This window comes from Carassius gibelio, chromosome B25 (genome assembly GCF_023724105.1).
Source record: "Carassius gibelio isolate Cgi1373 ecotype wild population from Czech Republic chromosome B25, carGib1.2-hapl.c, whole genome shotgun sequence".
NCBI classification, from domain to species: domain Eukaryota; kingdom Metazoa; phylum Chordata; class Actinopteri; order Cypriniformes; family Cyprinidae; genus Carassius; species Carassius gibelio.
The window spans coordinates 14,279,843-14,300,869 of NC_068420.1; the positions used below are offsets into that span (position 1 = coordinate 14,279,843).

Below are 21,027 nucleotides of genomic sequence, written 5' to 3' on the forward strand. Positions count from 1 at the left end.
AGAGAGACAGACAGAGAGACAGACAGACAGAGACAGACAGACAGAGAGACAGACAGAGACAGACAGAGACAGACAGAGAGACAGACAGACAGACAGAGAGACAGACAGAGACAGACAGAGAGACAGACAGAGAGACAGACAGACAGACAGACAGAGACAGACAGACAGACAGAGAGACAGACAGACAGACAGACAGACATACAGACAGACAGACAGACAGACAGATAGACAGAGAGACAGACAGAGACAGACAGAGAGACAGACAGACAGACAGAGACAGACAGACAGACAGACAGACAGACATACATACAGACAGACAGACAGACAGACAGAGACAGACAGACAGATAGATAGATAGATAGATAGATAGATAGATAGATAGATAGATAGATAGATAGATAGACGGATGGATGAATGGACCGCTAGATAGATAGATGAATGTGGATAGATAGGTGGGAGTATAGATATATAGACAGAAATGTAGATGGATAGACACATGGGTGGATGGATGGATGGATGGATATTCAATTCTCTAAAGTGACTGTTGTGTATTTTGTAGTGGAGAAATCCCGAGTGTGTCTGTCCACTTCAGCAGGAGAGACGTCAGACTACATCAACGCCTCGTATGTCATGGTGAGACACTCAGGCCCTTCTCTATAACAGCTCATTTACATTCATATCGAGACTCATCCATGTATTCACATCAGGGTTATCAGCACAGCAAGGAGTTCATCATTACCCAGAATCCTTTGCCCAGCACAGTGAAGGACTTGTGGAGGATGGTGTGGGATCACAACGCCCAGATTATTGTTTCATTGCCGGACACAAGTAACTCGGTCAGTACAGCTTTTATCGCAAACCGCTCATTTCCTGCCAGTCTTCCAGTGCTGAATGAAACAGATTGTCCTTTCATTCATCTCTCATTCACTCTCTCCCTCCTAATGCCATTACTTTATTCCATTTCCAGACAGAAGACAGCGAGCCAATCATATTCTGGCCAGCGAGAGATCAGCCAATCAGCTACGAGACATTCTCTGTGTCATTAAAAGGGGAGGGCCACGTGTGCCTATCCAGTGAAGATTTGTTAATAGTGCAGGAGTACATCCTGGAGGCCACACAGGTAACATCATATCTGCTGCACAACCAATCAGATTCCACAGCTAACATTAGCAACATAAAGAGGATCAGAGATTACCCACAATGCACCAAAGAGAAGGTAACTTACTAAAGCTGAGATAATTGATTCAAAAAGATGCAAATGAGAAATCTCTTTGCGTCATTTCTCCAAAATCATTCAAAAACATGAGCACAGGCATCTGTTTTAAAGATCGCAGCTGGTGCCAGCCATACGATTGTGGAAAATATTAGGAGGAGCAAATGGCTGCTGACGAAAGTGGGAACAGAGTCTGTTAAACAACACATCTGGTGCTTTTCACACACTTAGCATCAAACCATCTGTATCTGCTGAAGCATATTGGTCATAAACACACACTTAAAAAAATTAAATAAAATCATCCAAAAATAAAAATATGCTGATAATTTACTCACCCTCAGAGCAAGATGTAGATGAGTTTGTTTCTTCATCAAACCAGATTTGAAGAAATTTAGCATTACATCACTTGCTCACTAACTTCTGTAGTGAATGGGTGCCGTCAGAACGAGAGTCCAAACAGCTGATAAAAACATCACAATAATCCACAAGTAATCCATAGGACTCCAGTCCATCAGTTAATGAAGTAAAAAACTGAGTGTTTGTAAGAAACAAATTCACCATTAAGGTGTTTTCACTTTTTCACTCAAAAAGTCCCTTCAAAATACCAGTCCATAATCCATAACAACACTTCCTCCAGTGAAAAAGTCCATCCTCTGTTGTTCTGTCACGTATTTGGCAACCTTTGGGCTGCTTTCACTTGTAAACAGTGCTTGATCTGTAGATTTCTCTCCTGATTCAGATGAGATGACTTTTTCAGAAAGTGAGAAAGTGATAATATAGATTTGTATTTTAGCTGAAAAGCAGCACTAGGGCCCTATGAAATCCATTTTATTTTTTCACAAATCTCATTTTATTTTTATTCTTTTCTGTTTTATTTTTTTCTAAACTCTAAACAGGTTTGAATGGTTAAATGACAAAAAATGTCTAATTAATTGAAATAATGAAACGTACACAATTTAACAGCAATTTATTAAAAGACAAAAATTGCATTTTTTAAGTATTTTTTTCAATTCTGTTTTTCATCCATTTTCTGGATTCCATTTTACAATAAATAAATGTCATAATTAAAAGCATCTCTAATAAATTGATTTTATATTTTTAAAAAATAATTGTATTTTTTTCATTAATGTGTTGTATATTAAAATTTATCCGGTAGGCCTAAATATTCCTTAAAAATAATGCTCTATTAATAATTTTATTACATTGGTTTCTTCAAATTAAAGCAAACTTTTAATTTCTGTTTGTATATATGACAATATATATCTAAAAAGAAATGGTAAAATGCTCATGAAGTGACTCTCAGAGCATTGTAGAGATTCAGTCCATGTGCTCATATACTGAAGAAAGTATGTGTGTAGTGAACAAAGCCGCGCGTCTGTGCCATTCATTCACACATGGATGTGCAGAACATGCAGGGTTCATATATAAATGACATTTTTACAGCTTAATATTCACAGACACTTGTCCACTATCGCAATTTAATTGAAGTGTACTTACCTACTTTTGATGTATCCATCCAAAATGGGGCAAATTCCGTGACATTCCATGTCACACAGTCAATTCCATCTTTATGACTGGTTTCCACGATTCTGTCCATGTTTTCCACATTGCAGAAATCATAGGGCCCTACGAGGGTTTGTATTTCAAAATGTCTTAATGATGGATTTCTTTTCTCTCTTTTTCAGGATGATTTTGTTCTAGAAGTGAAGCATTACCGGGCTCCACACTGGCCAAACCCAGACAGTCCCATCAGTAACGTCTTTGAGCTGATCAACATCATCCAAAAAGAGTCCTGCTCCAAAGATGGACCTATGGTCGTACATGACGAGTGAGTTGCATCTGGCCCTGAAGGAGATGCACACTGCGTCTTGCACAAGACATGTTTTTTTCATGTTCTTATGTTTTTGTTTTATGTTTTTATGAGCCTGCTGTCTGCATCGCCACATACCCCTGTCCAAAAAAACAGCAGGAATTTCCAGCCTGGTTTATGCTGGTCTATATGTTGGACCAGCTGTTAAACTTTAATGCTTCAATGCAATTTAAATGTGTCCTTTCTGAATAATTTGAATTCTTCCAAAAATATATAAAATAATATAACAAGGTGCTGGGCTACTCCACAGCACTTCCACCAGAAATAGTCCAAATATAAAAACGTATTATAGTTGTGCTGTAGTGATTGAGGACAAGCCAAAAACTGGATTAATGATGTACTCGCTTATTATACAAAGTTCGTAAATTCTGAACACACAAAAAAGTTATGGACTGCAGCTTTAATTAATTTTTTTGTAATGGGATCTTTGCATACTATAAAATAACCCTCTTGAGGCTCCCTGGGAGCCCTTCAAAACCTCTGCTTTTTTTTTCAAATCAATACTTTCCAGTAAATAGTAAAGTGTTTACTTATTGACATTTCAAGTTATATTATAATTTATGATATATTCTCTGAAACCTGTAAATCAGTGACTGCTTTATCCAAGACGGTGCTTGTCAAAACAAGGTATTTTATCAGACAGCATAAATTGGGAGCACACCTTTACTGCCTAAAAATGCTGTGTAGATGAGCGGCTCACTAGAGTGAGGATCTGAACATGCTTTATCATTGATCTGTTTAATAATGTGTGCATGTCTGTGTTTGTGCAGGTGTGGTGGTGTGACTGCTGGAACGTTCTGTGCACTGTTCACTCTACTGCAACAGCTGGAGGCCGAGAGCGCGCTCAACGTCTACATGGTGGCCAAGATGATCAACCTCATGAGGCGCGGGGTCTTCACTGACATGGTCAGGGTTCAGCTGCATGCTTTCATTCATGTATATATAATTTAAGTATTGGAACTGTAAAGACAAAATTGCTGTTTGCTGAGGAATCAAGAAATCTGTAAATATGATTAAAAGATGAACATGAGACAAAATGGTCACATTTTAATATTAGGTGTTTCAACACATACAGATTACCAACTAAGAAGATCATCACTTTTAGAGTTTCATCCTACATATATATACCCTCTCAGTTTTAATGAGGACTTAATGTATGATGGCGGCAGTAGCCAAATGAATGCAGAAGTATACAGAAACATTACCAATAATCGAGAAAATGCCACCAAACTCATTAGAAAGCACTTCATATTGGATCAGGACAGTGACCCAAAACACCCTGCCAGTTCAGTCAATGACTTTATCAGGGCAAAGAAATGTAAAGTCTCAGATTGCCCAAGTCAGTCTCCAGATTTAAATCTGATTGAACATTCATTTCACCAGCTGAAGAGAAGACTGAAGCCAGAAACTCCCCAAAACAAGCCACAGTTGATACTGGCTGCATTAAAGGATGTCTATGGGTTGCAGACTCACTGCTCTGATTGCATGAAAGGGATCTGCAACTAAATATTAGCTTTATAATAACAGTAATGATTCCAATGCTTATGCTCACATCAAATAGTGGGATGAACTTGCTGTCCTTTTTATTTGGTAAAACATGTATGTGTAGGAAACAGCTCATAATAAAATGACATTTTGTAGTTTTGTCTCATATTCATCTTTTAATCATATTTACAAATGTCTTGACTCCACTGCAAACAGAGTAATTTTGTCTTTACTATATTCCAAAACAATATATTTATCTTTACATATATAAAAATTATACATTCATATAATTGTTATATATGTCAAGAGAAAAATCCTAAATATTAATTATAATATGTATTAGAATAACATTTGTGTATATATTTATATGTATGGTAATAATACAATATAATTATACAAATAATTATAATCCATAATTATTACTTTTAAATTTCAAAACTAATCTCTCTCTCTCTCTATATATATATATCCTTAGAATATATATGTAAATATATTTAATATAAATACATAGGTCAAAATTCATATGTGACCCTGGACCACAAAACCAGTCTTGTCAATTTTTTAAAATTGAGATTTAAACATCATGGAACATGATCTTTACTCAATATCCTAATGATTTTTGACATAAAAAGAAAATATAGATAAGTTTGAACCATTCAATGTTTTTTTTGGCTATTGCTCCAAATATACTCCAGAGACTTAAGGCTGGTTTTGTGCTCAAGGGTCACACATATATAAATATATTCCCTCTTTAGATATATTTTGCTATATTACAGTTATATATACTGTAAACATTTAAATAATCATTTAATTGGGTCTATAAAATATGTGTGTATTATATTTCTAGGTTAAAAATTATGTCGTTTTATTTATTTTTATGTGAATATTAATCTTTTACAGTATGTACATTATGAGCTCTTTTATATTTGAAGATATTTATTTTTGTAACGTTAGTATTTTCCTTGTGTGTGCAGTCTATTGGCATTGAAACATTTTAAAAGAAATGTCGGATTTCTTTCTTTATTTTTTCATCTCTCTGGAGTTGGCAGCAATTCTGATTAGGAAAAGTCAGTCGTTAATAATCCTGCCCTGAGGTGGAATTAACTCCAATCCACAAGGGAAATGTAATATTTTGAGTGGTATGTTGTGGTCAAATTACCAACATGTTCTTGTTTTTTAATTTGACTTTTTTTTTTTGGTGGGATAGGATCAGTATCAGTTCCTCTACAAAGCCATTCTGAGTTTGGTCAGCACCCAAGAAGACGAGCGAGCGCTTCAGTCCTCCGATAACAACGGCACGGTCCCAGGAGGCGTCTCGAGTGCGGCCGAGAGTCTGGAATCCTTGGTGTAACCATAGTGACGAGCCGGCACAGGAAAAAGACTGTGTTTCTTTTCTTTTTCTAGCAAAGAAAGCTCTTGTTTTTCCCAGTCCATCTCTGAACTGATGGCGCTCTGCTGGATGCAGCGCCGGCATTTAATGAGTGCCTTTGTACACTATACGTTTTTATTCATCGTTTCTCTCTTAAATCGCCACCTTCTGCTAATGTCTTATGTACTAATGTCTTCTCATAGAGTCATATTTATTGGCTTAAAAGCTTGTTTAAAGGGAAAACACCTTTTTTTTTATTTTAATAAGACTGTTTTTTATTAGTCTATTTTTTGTAGTTGAATCTCAGCCACTGTTTTTTTATACATCTATACAAAGAAAGTGGGAAAATCAGTCATGCATAAAGGGCAGGAAATAATATTCTAATGTGTAAATAATATTACAGCAACCACGTCGATGGACCAAATTTCTATTTATGTCTAGAATTTTATATTTGAGGCACTAGTGCTGTAAGACAAGGCTGTATTTGAATAATTTAGTCACATTTGAAATGTTTTAATATTTCTGATGCCGCGCTGTTTTGTTACTGACGTAAGATGACGCGTTACATACTGACACTGTGTAGCTGTACGAGAAGTTTTTGTCTGTTCGTAGGATTAAACGAATCAAGAAAGCACGCAAGGAGACTGGTCTTGTGTTTACTCTTGGATATTCATATGTTTAGAAATGCATAGACTTTATAATTCCTGTTTTTTAAATCTCTTAAAAGTTTTCCCCGTTCACTTTCATTTTAAGTTTAAAAAAGAAAAACGAGATGAATCAACATTTTATTTTAAACCCAAAACACTAATTGCATATGTAGCATTTTCAAATAGCCTTTTGCATTTTTGTTACCAGTTTCATGGTTTCGTTTTGTCTTCACAGTCTCCATAATAAAATATTGTCTAATATTCTGGTTTTCATCTGCCCTCGGGACAGACTCGTGTTGATTACAGTCTCCAGACAGCAGCCGCTTGCCTCATGTCAGCTGTTCATTCTGAACTCGCTTTTTCTTGTAACCTCGGCATGTCGACTGCCAAGCCACAAGAAGATCAGATCAACAGTCCTTCAGTTCTCCATCTGGCCCGAGAGGCCAGGAAAAGAGAACAAAGGCAGGTTTCCTTAAAGACGTTCGTCAAATAGTATTGTTTTTCAATTAACTTCTGCTGTGGCCCTCCTCAAATTCATCATCGAGACGGTGCTTCTGGGAACGATCAGGTCACTCCTTAAGCCACCGCATCTTCAGGAACCGATTATTATAAGTCCACGGCTTAAGGGTTTGGTGTCGAAGATGACAGCTACATGAGTTATGACATAATCCCTTTGAAGAATTGCTTGTAATTATTCCTCTATTCTAATCCAAAAGGTCATTTGCTGAAAAATATGGGTCAAATGGCCAGACACGGTCTTGAGGGGCTACTGGTACCTTCATTTGCATTTTTAACTTCTAATAATTACAGCCCCAATTATCCTGCGCTTGGTGGCCTACTTTATAGTGACCCACACCAGAACAATGCAGACTAGGCCACCAGGCAGTCAACAAGAGCCAAAGAGGGGGGTGGAGGGTCATTTCCTCGAAGTTCTGTCTAATAAAGAGATGACTAACAGTAATTTAGATGCTTATTTGAAGAATGAATGGAAAACAATGAGAGAATGCAAACATTTTAGAAAACAATGAGAAAATGCTAATGTTTTATTGGACAAAAGCAAGTTTTAAAACTCATTCTCCAGAAGTTCAAAAGAACAGTATTGATTTGAAATCTGTCTCTCTGTCTGTCTATCTATCTATCTCTCTGTCCATCCATCCATATAATCTATCTATCTGTCTTTCTGTCTGTCTGTCCGTCTATCTATTGTCTGTCTGTCTATCTAAAAATGGGTACAGTTATATTTCGTCATTTCTTTCTAATGAAGATGATAAACAGTATTTCTGACATCTATTTGAAAAAAAGAAAGAAATATAAAACAATAAAAGAAAACAAATGTTTACTGGACAAAATATAGTTTTAAAACAACTATTTGGACATGCTAATCTTAAAATGGTCTTGATTATCATGCCACATTATCGTATGAACGTTTATATTAACATTTGAACATGAGAAAAATCTAAAAGAATTTGCGACAGTGCCAAGTTTAACATTTAAGAAGAAATTTATTGACACGATGTTAAAGCCTTACAGATTTGATCAGAAGTACTCAACAGAACATAATATTTTGCATAAATATGATGCTTCTGTTTGTTTTGAACTCAACTGAGGCAGACATTTATTTAAAAGGGTAAGAAAACTATGACGGCGTATCAAGTTCATTTTCAATGCCAGGAAGTGGAAATGGGACGGTTCCATGTCAAAGTGCTTTGTGGGAGTTTATTTACGCTCCCAATTTATGACAACATGATAAAAATGAAAACTCCTTGTCAATGTCTACAGATCGTCTAAATCTACTTTTAGATGCGAGTTTGAAAACAAAATACTAAACACCGGACCACTCTGAATTTGACAGTATCTGCAAGCATTCATTGTGGAGTATGTGATGGATGTTTGCGTTTCATTACACACGTGTGGCACAGAATGGGTGAATTTGGAGATCTTAAGCTGTGTGGTTACTCTGATAAGGTGCTCTTGGTAATGCACTGGAGACCCTTCTCCTGCAGTCTCTTCAGAAGTGGGCTGTAGATGTTCTTCGTCATCGGCACCATGAGTCCTGTAGTGGTCAGTTCATCTGCAGTGGTACATCACACACTCACAATAAGTGACTTAATAAGAACAGTGTCTGGGCATTGTGTGGAATTACTGGAAATGTTATGTTTTAAAAATGAAATGAAATATCACTTAATATATCCGTATCAGAGAATAAATGTGCCTTTTTAAAGTCCAATAATTAAAAAAATAAAATTGGAATATTTAAGATATTATCACATATTTAAGCAAATAAATTACCTCCAAATGATCATTGCAAGCTGGTCTTCCTGTTATTGAATACGAATAAAATAAAATGTTAAAATTAAAACACAATGAACTTTGTCTAATTTTTGTAAAAGTTATATTTTACATGTAAACTTTAGAAGAAAAAAAAAAGTTTAGAAATGAAAGTTGACCGTTGATTGTTTAATAGCAGGCCTATGATTGTTTGTTTGTGGGGAAAAATATTATTTTCCAGTTGCAGCTGGGAGAGAAAAAATATTGGTGTATCTCTGACAGTTAAACTGACAGTTAAATGAGCATTTCAAGCTGAGTTGCACTGACTGTTGAGCACCATATGGGCTGCAATAGCTGCTGGGTAGCCCAAGGTTTTGGCCATGGCTGAGTATCCATCGGGATCCTCGTAGACCACCAGACTGATGTGTTTGGTCTCCAGCTCACCCGTTGGGTGTCTGATTCCAAAATCGTTCCTCATGACGATCATATCGTGCTCACCTTTTGCTGCGAGGGACAGACCGATGCAAAAACAGCAATCATTTATCTGGAACTTGACTTCAGGATTAGTTTAAGACTTTTAACAGCATTACAGATGGATGATCTTCAGAAACACATGCTGAATCTTCAAAGCTCTTTGAATCTCATGACATAAGACAAAATGACATAAAAAAGGAAGAGGAACTGGCTCTTTACCGAAAGACAGTTTGTAATATAATATATGATATGATATGATATTTTAGGTCTAAGCGGTCTGACTGACAAAAAAAAGTTTAGAAATCCCTGTATCACATAAACAAACATTAAGCAGCAATGACTTCAAAGTTTTCTATGTTTGTAAATATTTTTGTTAGTTACTGTACATATTTACATCAGCAGTGTTTAGTATTCATCTCGTACATGGTGTAATTTACTGATTTTGTCCCCAAATTCAGATGCATGGGTTGCATATGAATTAATTTGGGCATTCTATATCATGAAAACTCACCGATATTGACCGATATTGACAGCCGAGGCCAATATCTTAGAAAGCAGGGTCGTCGAAGACTGATATATACAGTACACTGAACAAAATTATAAACGCAACACTTTTGTTTTTGCCCCTATTTTTCATGAGCTGAACTAAAAAATCTAAGACTTTTTCTAATGTTCACAAAAAGGCCTATTTCTCTCAAATATTTTTCACAAATCTGTCTAAATCTGTGTTAGTGAGCACTTCTCCTTTGCCGAGATAATCCATCCACCTCACAGGTGTGGCATATCAAAATGATGATTAGACAGCATGATTATTGCACAGGTGTGCCTTAGACTTGACAGAGTAAAAGGCCACTCTAAAATCTGCAGTTTTACTGTATTGGGGGGTCCGGGGTGGCCGAAAACCAGTCAGTATCTGGTGTGACAACCATTTGCCTCAGGCAGTGCAACACATCTCCTTCTCATAGAGTTGATCAGGTTGTTGATTGTGGTCTGTGGAATGTTGGTAAACTCCTTTTCAATGGCTGTGTGAAGTTGGTGGATATAGGCAATACTAATAATATAAAAGCAATCATTATAATACTTTTTTGTATACCGTTTAATTTCTTTGTTTAACAGTTCTGCTTATTAGACAAACTTCTGTCCATTTTAAGCAGGAGCTGTGTGCTCAGGTGCTGCCATTCTCAGCCAAAATAAGTCTCGATCATAAATGACTAAACAGAAAAACGTATCGGCCGATGCTGATTTTTTTAAAATGTCAAATATTGGCCGGTTTATCAGCCTTGGCAATATATCGGTCGATAATATTGTTAGTGAACTCCTAAACCCACCATCTGAGCCTCTGCATGCTGAAGTCACCCCTTCCGACAAGTTCATAAACCGTGTCTTCAAAGACACTGCTGCTCACAGAGGTGGACAAGCCAATCTGCCTACAGAGAAGCTCTTTGTGTTTACAAGACAAAATGGCATTTACACACACACACACACGCACACGTCCGAACACTCTGGGACAGGAAGACCACCACAAAAATACCTGTACATTTCCACCTCTCAAGAAACAGAGACTGAAATTTGGAGCAACTACAAGAGCACCATGTGATTTGACCAAATGTTCACAAAGACCACGCTCTGCCTGACCGCTAACTAAGTAAAAATGAACATTCAAGATACTGTGAACGTTTGTTGAGGTCTATCAATATGTCTTCCAGACGTGGTGATGAGTGCACCAATGGTGCGGCAGTATGTCACTTTATCGCAAATACCCATCAACACATCCAAGTGGTAAACAAACACGAGTGCATGCATGCAATACCTACAGTGCAACCGTCTGCCTTGGCCTGGCCGATGCACTCCATGGCCAACATGTGATCAATGCCAGGGTCCAGACCCATCTCACTAACGATGGTGATGCCAGCATCCTCAGCACTTGGGAAACAACAGCCAATCATTGTGAAGCCATGCGCATATATTAATGAAGTCAACCAGAGGCAGTTTAAAATCCAGTAAGGTCAAAGAAAGATACTTTCAGTGACTGATTTGAACTTAAGTGACAGTTCTCCAAAATATATATAAAAAATCTGTCTGATTCATAAATTGTTGGACTTTTCAATTAATTAGCTTATCCAGTTAACAAAACAAGTCTAAATTATTCACACATAAATCTGGTTCTTGAGTTCAACTAACCTTCTCAATTTGTCCTATCTATTAATAAAAAAAAAAAAAAAAAACCTCTTATGATGACCATGTTTGTCATTTCTGTATTACAATTCATTTTGACATTTTTTTGTGTGTGAGTGAGCATAGTCAAAAATGCATGGAAGACAAAACTGTTCTAAAATTATTATTATTTTATTAATTAATAAAAATTCTTCCTAAAAATAATTTTATTTTGTGATCAGCTTTTTTATTGTCTTTAATAAAGTATATTTTTAAGTATTTCATTTTTTTTGACAATCTTTATAACTTTAATTATACTTATAATATTACGTTTAGTATTTGAACAAAACTGCTTCACTGCTTATTAACGTTTGACATGTTTGCTCTCAAAATCAAGATGAAAGATCAACAAAATTCCCTACCTCTTCTGAAGCTCCTTCAGGGCTGGGCTCAAGTAACTGGCGGTCACCATGTTCTTACCATGTGCTCAGCTTCTTGTGGATGAAACGTATATGGCAGCATGCTAGATACCAAAAACAAAAAAATAAATTAGCTTTAAAAGTGTATGCTAACGTCAAAGCATATTAAAATGAATGAAGTTTATGATTATGCCTGATGACGATGTCAAAGTCTTTGATCAGAGACTCGAAGTGGCTTTCCTGGCAGGTGATGTCCAGCATCATGGCAATGGTGTTGAGATACTTGGCTGCCATGTTCTCAGCCTGATTCAAAATATTTTTTTATTTTTTTTATTTTTATTTAACCAGGAAGGTCCCATTGAGATACAATATCTCTTCTACCAGGAAGTCCTGGTCAAGATAGTCAGCACAAAACAAAAATACAAAGTAATACATACCACAACAGAATAAACATACAAAGAATTTCCAAATCTGAAAGACAACAAAACCCACAATCAATTACTAAAACATTTACACAGTTCTATAAAAACAGACTTTAAAGTATTTTTAAAAGAAGTGAGAGATGGAACATATTTCATGTGTAATATACCTTGAAGCTCATTCCATGCATAAGGAGCATAATTACAGAAGGCTGATCTACCTAGTTCTGTATGGAAAATTGAGTCCTTGAGTAAAAGTTTAACTGTTGATCTAGTATTATAGATACTAGTACAGTATGTCAATAGATTAGATATATACTGTGGTAATTTACCCAGGAAAGCTTTTAAAATAAAGATCAACATATGATATTTCCTCCTCAAGCACAGTGAAGTCCAATTTGTCAACTCATATAAATTACAGTGATGTTTAGCACACTTGAATCAGTCACAAATCGTAAAGCAGCGTGATAAACAACATCCAATTTTTTCAAAGTAGTTAGGGGCGCATGGATATATATCACCATAGTCCAATACTGGCAAAAAGGTACTTTGCACTAATCGTTTTCGAGCAACAAAGGAAAAACATTTTTTCAAACGAAAACAAAAACCCAATCTTGGTCTCGATTTCTTTCAAAGTATATCAATATGAGAACTAAAAGTAAATTTATCATCCAGCCAAATTCCAAGATATTTATAGGATGCGACTCTCTCAATCAGAGTACCATCAAAAGTTTTAATCATAAAATCATTTAGTGATAATTTGGAGCGTGTGAAGATCATGTTTTTAGTTTTATTTTTATTCATCACCAATTTTAGATTATCAAGTGAAGTCTGAAATAAATTAAAAGCATTCTGTAAGGAATCCATTGCCACTTTTATGGATGAAGCCATTGTATAAAAGTCTACTTTTACGGTCTGTAATCCTACACCAAGTTCATTTATGTAAATAGAAAATAAAATTGGTCCCAAAATTGAATCTGCATTGCAGATTTGATGCTGCAATGCAAAGATCATACAATATTTTTTTTTTAAAGAGTTGTGACTGTAAATTCTAAACTGCATTCCAGACAGATTTTGAGGCGGGAACATACCCACTGTGACCTGAGTGCCAGCATCTCTGGTGAGATACTTGATAACAGACACATAGCCTGCACCCAGCACCCGCTTCATTCCTCCTTTCTTTAGGATCTGCTCTGATTCCCTGTTTGCCAGATGGTACAGCCATTACCATCACACACACACACACACACACACAGACACACACACCCTCTCACTGGCCAAGCAATCTGTGAAATCACAAAACATATCCTGCTGGATAGTGATCTTAAACTGATTGAAAGCGATGCAAAACCCACAAAAGAACACGGAGAAATCTTGTAGGATTGTCCAGGATATGAAATCAAGAAAATGTAAAACATCAACATAAAACATCGAAGATTCATTTTTCATTTTACGACAAGAGTAAACCACCAAAAACACAGAAATGAACAATGGCACTTCAGGAGCAGAGAGGGTGCCTAAAAAAGCTAAAGGAAAACATATAGATCCACTTTTAGATCAGCCAGTTCTCCATTCAGAATATAATCAATGCAGTTTAAGAGGGCTGTTAAATCTGCGTTTTGCTTCGCAAGTCCCCTGGGAGACACATGTGATCCAAGCACCCCCGTCGTTCAGCCTAATTGGATCTGATGCCGCACATGAGCAAAACTGTAACACTTAACCCCCAACCACCTGCATGCCTTTCTCAAAATACCATTAAACTAGACATTCATAATAATCACTAAATATGTGTTTTAGATCAGGGTTTTACTGCTATTTAGTGCTACTTTTAAAAGCACTCATAATAAGGTGCATTAGTTCAAAATATGGCACACTTTCATATCAAATAAGAAGGTTTGGTTTGGCTTTACAGTCATTTTTACCACAGTTAAAGTGTGTTAAGGAGCATGAAACCCCTAAACATTAAAAATGGCACTGCCTCCAGTGGCTTTTTTAAATCCGCAGCAAAAGCAAAATAATAAGACTACATATTTTTAAAATCTGTGGGTTGCTTGAAAGACTAGAGAACTAATTAGTTGAAGTATAGACTTGCCAAATAACCAGGCTGAGACAGAACCAATCACAGGGGTCTCGAGACGTGTTTTTACACTTGACATACCATCTTAAAACCACAAACCAGTGGCAAAAGATAATTAAAAAAATAGCATGACACAAAGGCAAAATATGTAGTGCATGACAGCAATGTGCACATGTGTGTATATAAGAATAACACTAAAATGAAATAACATTTAAAAGATAATAAAAAACAACTAAATAATTATAACAACTAAATATAATCAATTTATTTTAAATTATTAAATTGTAATATTACTATAAAATATTAAATACTGAATACAAAACTAAAACAAATGAATAATACATAATCATTTAGTCTATATTACACTATGTATGATGTATATCATAATCAGATGACCTTAGTTCAAAAGCAATGATAAAAATATGCTCAAAAGAGGAGCTGAAAAACAAGGAGGCCTGGCAGCAGGAGTAGAAGAAGAAGAATTGGAGGAGGAACGTTAGTGAGAGTAGTGATAAGTGTATTTTTAGATTTAAAGCTATATTTGTCATACGTGAGGATTTGTCTTAATTTTGCTGTTTGGAGCTTTAAGGATCTGAGGAATGGATGCTGCGAGCCCTCGCTCGACTCACCAGCAAACAAACAGGATGTTGTCAAGTTGCCCCCTTTGCAAAAACTTAGATTATAAGAATTTAAGTCAACACCTTAAAGTGAGCCACCAGGTCAAAAACGGGGAGGAACTGACACTCCTGCTTTCATACAGCTCTGGGAGATTCAAGAGTAATGAGGACCTCGTGTGTGATATTCCCTGCAAAAGGCTGGATCGTCATCTGGCGATCGTTCATAAACCTACATGATGAACTGATGCGGTCAAAAAGAAAAGTGATAGTAAAAACTAAAAAAAAAAAAAGAATAACAGTAATGCAAATCCCCCACTTGTGACCAAGCCTGAAGAGCTTGGTAAAGCGGTGGACACAAGTGGGGGGGGAGCAGTCGAATCAAGAGGAGGAAAAACTTGATGAAGACAATGTTCCCAGAGATGTGGGGAAAAAAATAAAAAATTGGAGGAAAACAAAGACCTTAAAATACAAATAGCTGTGTAACATCAGAGATTAAAGACTCTTGAAAGTCGTCTGATGGTTCAAGTGGTCCGAAAGAAATTTGAAAAAAAAAAAAGCACCAGTCTTCTGAGACCCAATTTGAGAAAGGTTTTACATCTTACGAAAACTTCGTCCGGGGACCATATCCCCCACCGAAAAGTTGCCAAAATGCCAGGCAGAGAGAGGGTGGAGACGGTCAAAAAGTTCGTAAAACACGCTTTTAAAAGGAGTACCAATAGTAAATGGGACTCCATTTTACAAGAAGAGGTTTTCTTTGGCTATAAGGACCAACACAATTATTGGGCCACTACGATGGTCCACAAGACCTTTCCCACTTTTTTAACTCTATAACGGTGGTAGCCGGCCTAACTTAAATAACTATTTTAAAGAAAAAAAACCTTCGGGCGCCAGACAGGATTAAACATGTCAAAAATTAACTTAACCCAGGATAGCAGAAAAATAACCACCGGTTACACAACAAATTATAATAATAATCCCAGACTAAAGATCATCAGGATATTTATTCTTCCATATGTTCCAAGATCATAAAAACACAGAAAACCGAAATGGACAAAAAAAATAAATAAAACAAAATAAGAAATGACCACATGTTCCCACTAGCGGTCTCTGGTCTTCGAAATCCGTGCCCGTGCCAGAAAACGACCGCGTCACGCACCATCCACGTTCGCAGATTCGTGTCCACATTCATTCACAAAAATGTCCACATAAAAAATAAAGTAAAAGAGAGAACAAAGAAAGCACTGGATGAACATCTCATTAAAGGTGCCATATGCAAAAATTGAGGTAAAAAACACTTGACATACCATCTTAAAACCACAAACCAGTGGCAAAAGATAATTAAAAAAATAGCATGACACAAAGGCAAAATATGTAGTGCATGACAGCAATGTGCACATGTGTGTATATAAGAATAACACTAAAATGAAATAACATTTAAAAGATAATAAAAAACTACTAAATAATTATAACAACTAAATATAATCAATTTATTTTAAATTATTAAATTGTAATATTACTATAAAATATTAAATACTGAATACAAAACTAAAACAAATGAATAATACATAATCATTTAGTCTATATTACACTATGTATGATATGTATCATAATCAGATGACCTTAGTTCAAAAGCAATGATAAAAATATGCTCAAAAGAGGAGCTGAAAAACAAGGAGGCCTGGCAGCAGGAGTAGAAGAAGAAGAATTGGAGGAGGAATGTTAGTGAGAGTAGTGATAAGTGTATTTTTAGATTTAAAGCTATATTTGTCATACGTGAGGATTTGTCTTAATTTTGCTGTTTGGAGCTTTAAGGATCTGAGGAATGGATGCTGCGAGCCCTCGCTCGACTCACCAGCAAACAAACAGGATGTTGTCAAGTTGCTCCCTTTGCAACTTAGATTATAAGAATTTAAGTCAACACCTTAAAGTGAGCCACCAGGTCAAAAACGGGGAGGAACTGACACTCCTGCTTTCATACAGCTCTGGGAGATTCAAGAGTAATGAGGACCTCGTGTGTGATATTCCCTGCAAAAGGCTGGATCGTCATCTGGCGATCGTTCATAAACTCAGTACATCGGACCTACATGATGAACTGATGCGGTCAAAAAGAAAAGTGATAGTAAAAACTAAAAAAAAAAAAAAAGAATAACAGTAATGCAAATCCCCCACTTGTGACCAATTAAAAAAATAGCATGACACAAAGGCAAAATATGTAGTGCATGACAGCAATGTGCACATGTGTGTATATAAGAATAACACTAAAATGAAATAACATTTAAAAGATAATAAAAAACAACTAATTATAACAACTAAATATAATCAATTTATTTTAAATTATTAAATTGTAATATTACTATAAAATATTAAATACTGAATACAAAACTAAAACAAATGAATAATACATAATCATTTAGTCTATATTACACTATGTATGATGTATCTCATAATCAGATGACCTTAGTTCAAAAGCAATGATAAAAATATGCTCAAAAGAGGAGCTGAAAAACAAGGAGGCCTGGCAGCAGGAGTAGAAGAAGAAGAATTGGAGGAGGAACGTTAGTGAGAGTAGTGATAAGTGTATTTTTAGATTTAAAGCTATATTTGTCATACGTGAGGATTTGTCTTAATTTTGCTGTTTGGAGCTTTAAGGATCTGAGGAATGGATGCTGCGAGCCCTCGCTCGACTCACCAGCAAACAAACAGGATGTTGTCAAGTTGCTCCCTTTGCAACTTAGATTATAAGAATTAAGGTCAACACCTTAAAGTGAGCCACCAGGTCAAAAACGGGGAGGAACTGACACTCCTGCTTTCATACAGCTCTGGGAGATTCAAGAGTAATGAGGACCTCGTGTGTGATATTCCCTGCAAAAGGCTGGATCGTCATCTGGCGATCGTTCATAAACCTACATGATGAACTGATGCGGTCAAAAAGAAAAGTGATAGTAAAAACTAAAAAAAAAAAAAAGAATAACAGTAATGCAAATCCCCCACTTGTGACCAAGCCTGAAGAGCTTGGTAAAGCGGTGGACACAAGTGGGGGGGAGCAGTCGAATCAAGAGGAGGAAAAACTTGATGAAGACAATGTTCCCAGAGATGTGGGGAAAAAAATAAAAAATTGGAGGAAAACAAAGACCTTAAAATACAAATAGCTGTGTAACATCAGAGATTAAAGACTCTTGAAAGTCGTCTGATGGTTCAAGTGGTCCGAAAGAAATTTAAAAAAAAAAAAAGCACCAGTCTTCTGAGACCCAATTTGAGAAAGGTTTTACATCTTACGAAAACTTCGTCCGGGGACCATATTCCCCACCGAAAAGTTGCCAAAATGCCAGGCAGAGAGAGGGTGGAGACGGTCAAAAAGTTCGTAAAACACGCTTTTAAAAGGAGTACCAATAGTAAATGGGACTCCATTTTACAAGAAGAGGTTTTCTTTGGCTATAAGGACCAACACAATTATTGGGCCACTACGATGGTCCACAAGACCTTTCCCACTTTTTTAACTCTATAACGGTGGTAGCCGGCCTAACTTAAATAACTATTTTAAAGAAAAAAAACCTTCGGGCGCCAGACAGGATTAAACATGTCAAAAATTAACTTAACCCAGGATAGCAGAAAAATAACCACCGGTTACACAACAAATTATAATAATAATCCCAGACTAAAGATCATCAGGATATTTATTCTTCCATATGTTCCAAGATCATAAAAACACAGAAAACCGAAATGGACAAAAAAAATAAATAAAACAAAATAAGAAATGACCACATGTTCCCACTAGCGGTCTCTGGTCTTCGAAATCCGTGCCCGTGCCAGAAAACGACCGCGTCACGCACCATCCACGTTCGCAGATTCGTGTCCACATTCATTCACAAAAATGTCCACATAAAAAATAAAGTAAAAGAGAGAACAAAGAAAGCACTGGATGAACATCTCATTAAAGGTGCCATATGCAAAAATTGAGGTAAAAAACACTTGACATACCATCTTAAAACCACAAACCAGTGGCAAAAGATAATTAAAAAAATAGCATGACACAAAGGCAAAATATGTAGTGCATGACAGCAATGTGCACATGTGTGTATATAAGAATAACACTAAAATGAAATAACATTTAAAAGATAATAAAAAACTACTAAATAATTATAACAACTAAATATAATCAATTTATTTTAAATTATTAAATTGTAATATTACTATAAAATATTAAATACTGAATACAAAACTAAAACAAATGAATAATACATAATCATTTAGTCTATATTACACTATGTATGATATGTATCATAATCAGATGACCTTAGTTCAAAAGCAATGATAAAAATATGCTCAAAAGAGGAGCTGAAAAACAAGGAGGCCTGGCAGCAGGAGTAGAAGAAGAAGAATTGGAGGAGGAACGTTAGTGAGAGTAGTGATAAGTGTATTTTTAGATTTAAAGCTATATTTGTCATACGTGAGGATTTGTCTTAATTTTGCTGTTTGGAGCTTTAAGGATCTGAGGAATGGATGCTGCGAGCCCTCGCTCGACTCACCAGCAAACAAACAGGATGTTGTCAAGTTGCTCCCTTTGCAACTTAGATTATAAGAATTTAAGTCAACACCTTAAAGTGAGCCACCAGGTCAAAAACGGGGAGGAACTGACACTCCTGCTTTCATACAGCTCTGGGAGATTCAAGAGTAATGAGGACCTCGTGTGTGATATTCCCTGCAAAAGGCTGGATCGTCATCTGGCGATCGTTCATAAACTCAGTACATCGGACCTACATGATGAACTGATGCGGTCAAAAAGAAAAGTGATAGTAAAAACTAAAAAAAAAAAAAAAGAATAACAGTAATGCAAATCCCCCACTTGTGACCAATTAAAAAAATAGCATGACACAAAGGCAAAATATGTAGTGCATGACAGCAATGTGCACATGTGTGTATATAAGAATAACACTAAAATGAAATAACATTTAAAAGATAATAAAAAACAACTAATTATAACAACTAAATATAATCAATTTATTTTAAATTATTAAATTGTAATATTACTATAAAATATTAAATACTGAATACAAAACTAAAACAAATGAATAATACATAATCATTTAGTCTATATTACACTATGTATGATGTATCTCATAATCAGATGACCTTAGTTCAAAAGCAATGATAAAAATATGCTCAAAAGAGGAGCTGAAAAACAAGGAGGCCTGGCAGCAGGAGTAGAAGAAGAAGAATTGGAGGAGGAACGTTAGTGAGAGTAGTGATAAGTGTATTTTTAGATTTAAAGCTATATTTGTCATACATGAGGATTTGTCTTAATTTTGCTGTTTGGAGCTTTAAGGATCTGAGGAATGGATGCTGCGAGCCCTCGCTCGACTCACCAGCAAACAAACAGGATGTTGTCAAGTTGCTCCCTTTGCAACTTAGATTATAAGAATTTAAGTCAACACCTTAAAGTGAGCCACCAGGTCAAAAACGGGGAGGAACTGACACTCCTGCTTTCATACAGCTCTGGGAGATTCAAGAGTAATGAGGACCTTGTGTGTGATATTCCCTGCAAAAGGCTGGATCGTCATCTGGCGATCGTTCATAAACCTACATGATGAACTGATGCGGTCAAAAAGAAAAGTGATAGTAAAAAAAAAAAAAAAAAAAAAAGAATAACAGTAATGCAAATCCCCCACTTGTGACCAAGCCTGAAGAGCTTGGTAAAGCGGTGGACACAAGTGGGGGGGGGACAGTCGAATCAAGAGGAGGAAAAACTTGATGAAGACAATGTTCCCAGAGATATGGGAAAAAAAATAAAAAATTGGAGGAAAACAAAGACCTTAAAATACAAATAGCTGTGTAACATCAGAGATTAAAGACTCTTGAAAGTCGTCTGATGGTTCAAGTGGTCCGAAAGAAATTTGAAAAAAAAAAAAGCACCAGTCTTCTGAGACCCAATTTGAGAAAGGTTTTACATCTTACGAAAACTTCGTCCGGGGACCATATTCCCCACCGAAAAGTTGCCAAAATGCCAGGCAGAGAGAG

The 21,027-nt window shown here is 36.1% G+C and overlaps 1 protein-coding gene across 6 annotated transcripts in view; it reads left to right on the plus strand.

Annotated features, from left to right (window-relative positions):
• The window catches only part of LOC128013702 (receptor-type tyrosine-protein phosphatase zeta-like), a 51,050-nt gene extending 44,479 nt beyond the window's left edge, over positions 1-6,571 (plus strand). For all 6 annotated transcript variants that reach the window (XM_052596840.1, XM_052596842.1, XM_052596843.1 and 3 more), the window contains 6 exons: positions 560-633; positions 708-836; positions 968-1,120; positions 2,899-3,041; positions 3,854-3,989; positions 5,776-6,571. In XM_052596840.1, coding sequence (XP_052452800.1) covers positions 560-633; positions 708-836; positions 968-1,120; positions 2,899-3,041; positions 3,854-3,989; positions 5,776-5,919 — 779 coding nt within the window. In that variant the 3' untranslated portion in view covers positions 5,920-6,571. The remainder of the gene's footprint in view (positions 1-559; positions 634-707; positions 837-967; positions 1,121-2,898; positions 3,042-3,853; positions 3,990-5,775) is intronic.
• The last annotated feature ends 14,456 nt before the right edge of the window (positions 6,572-21,027 follow it).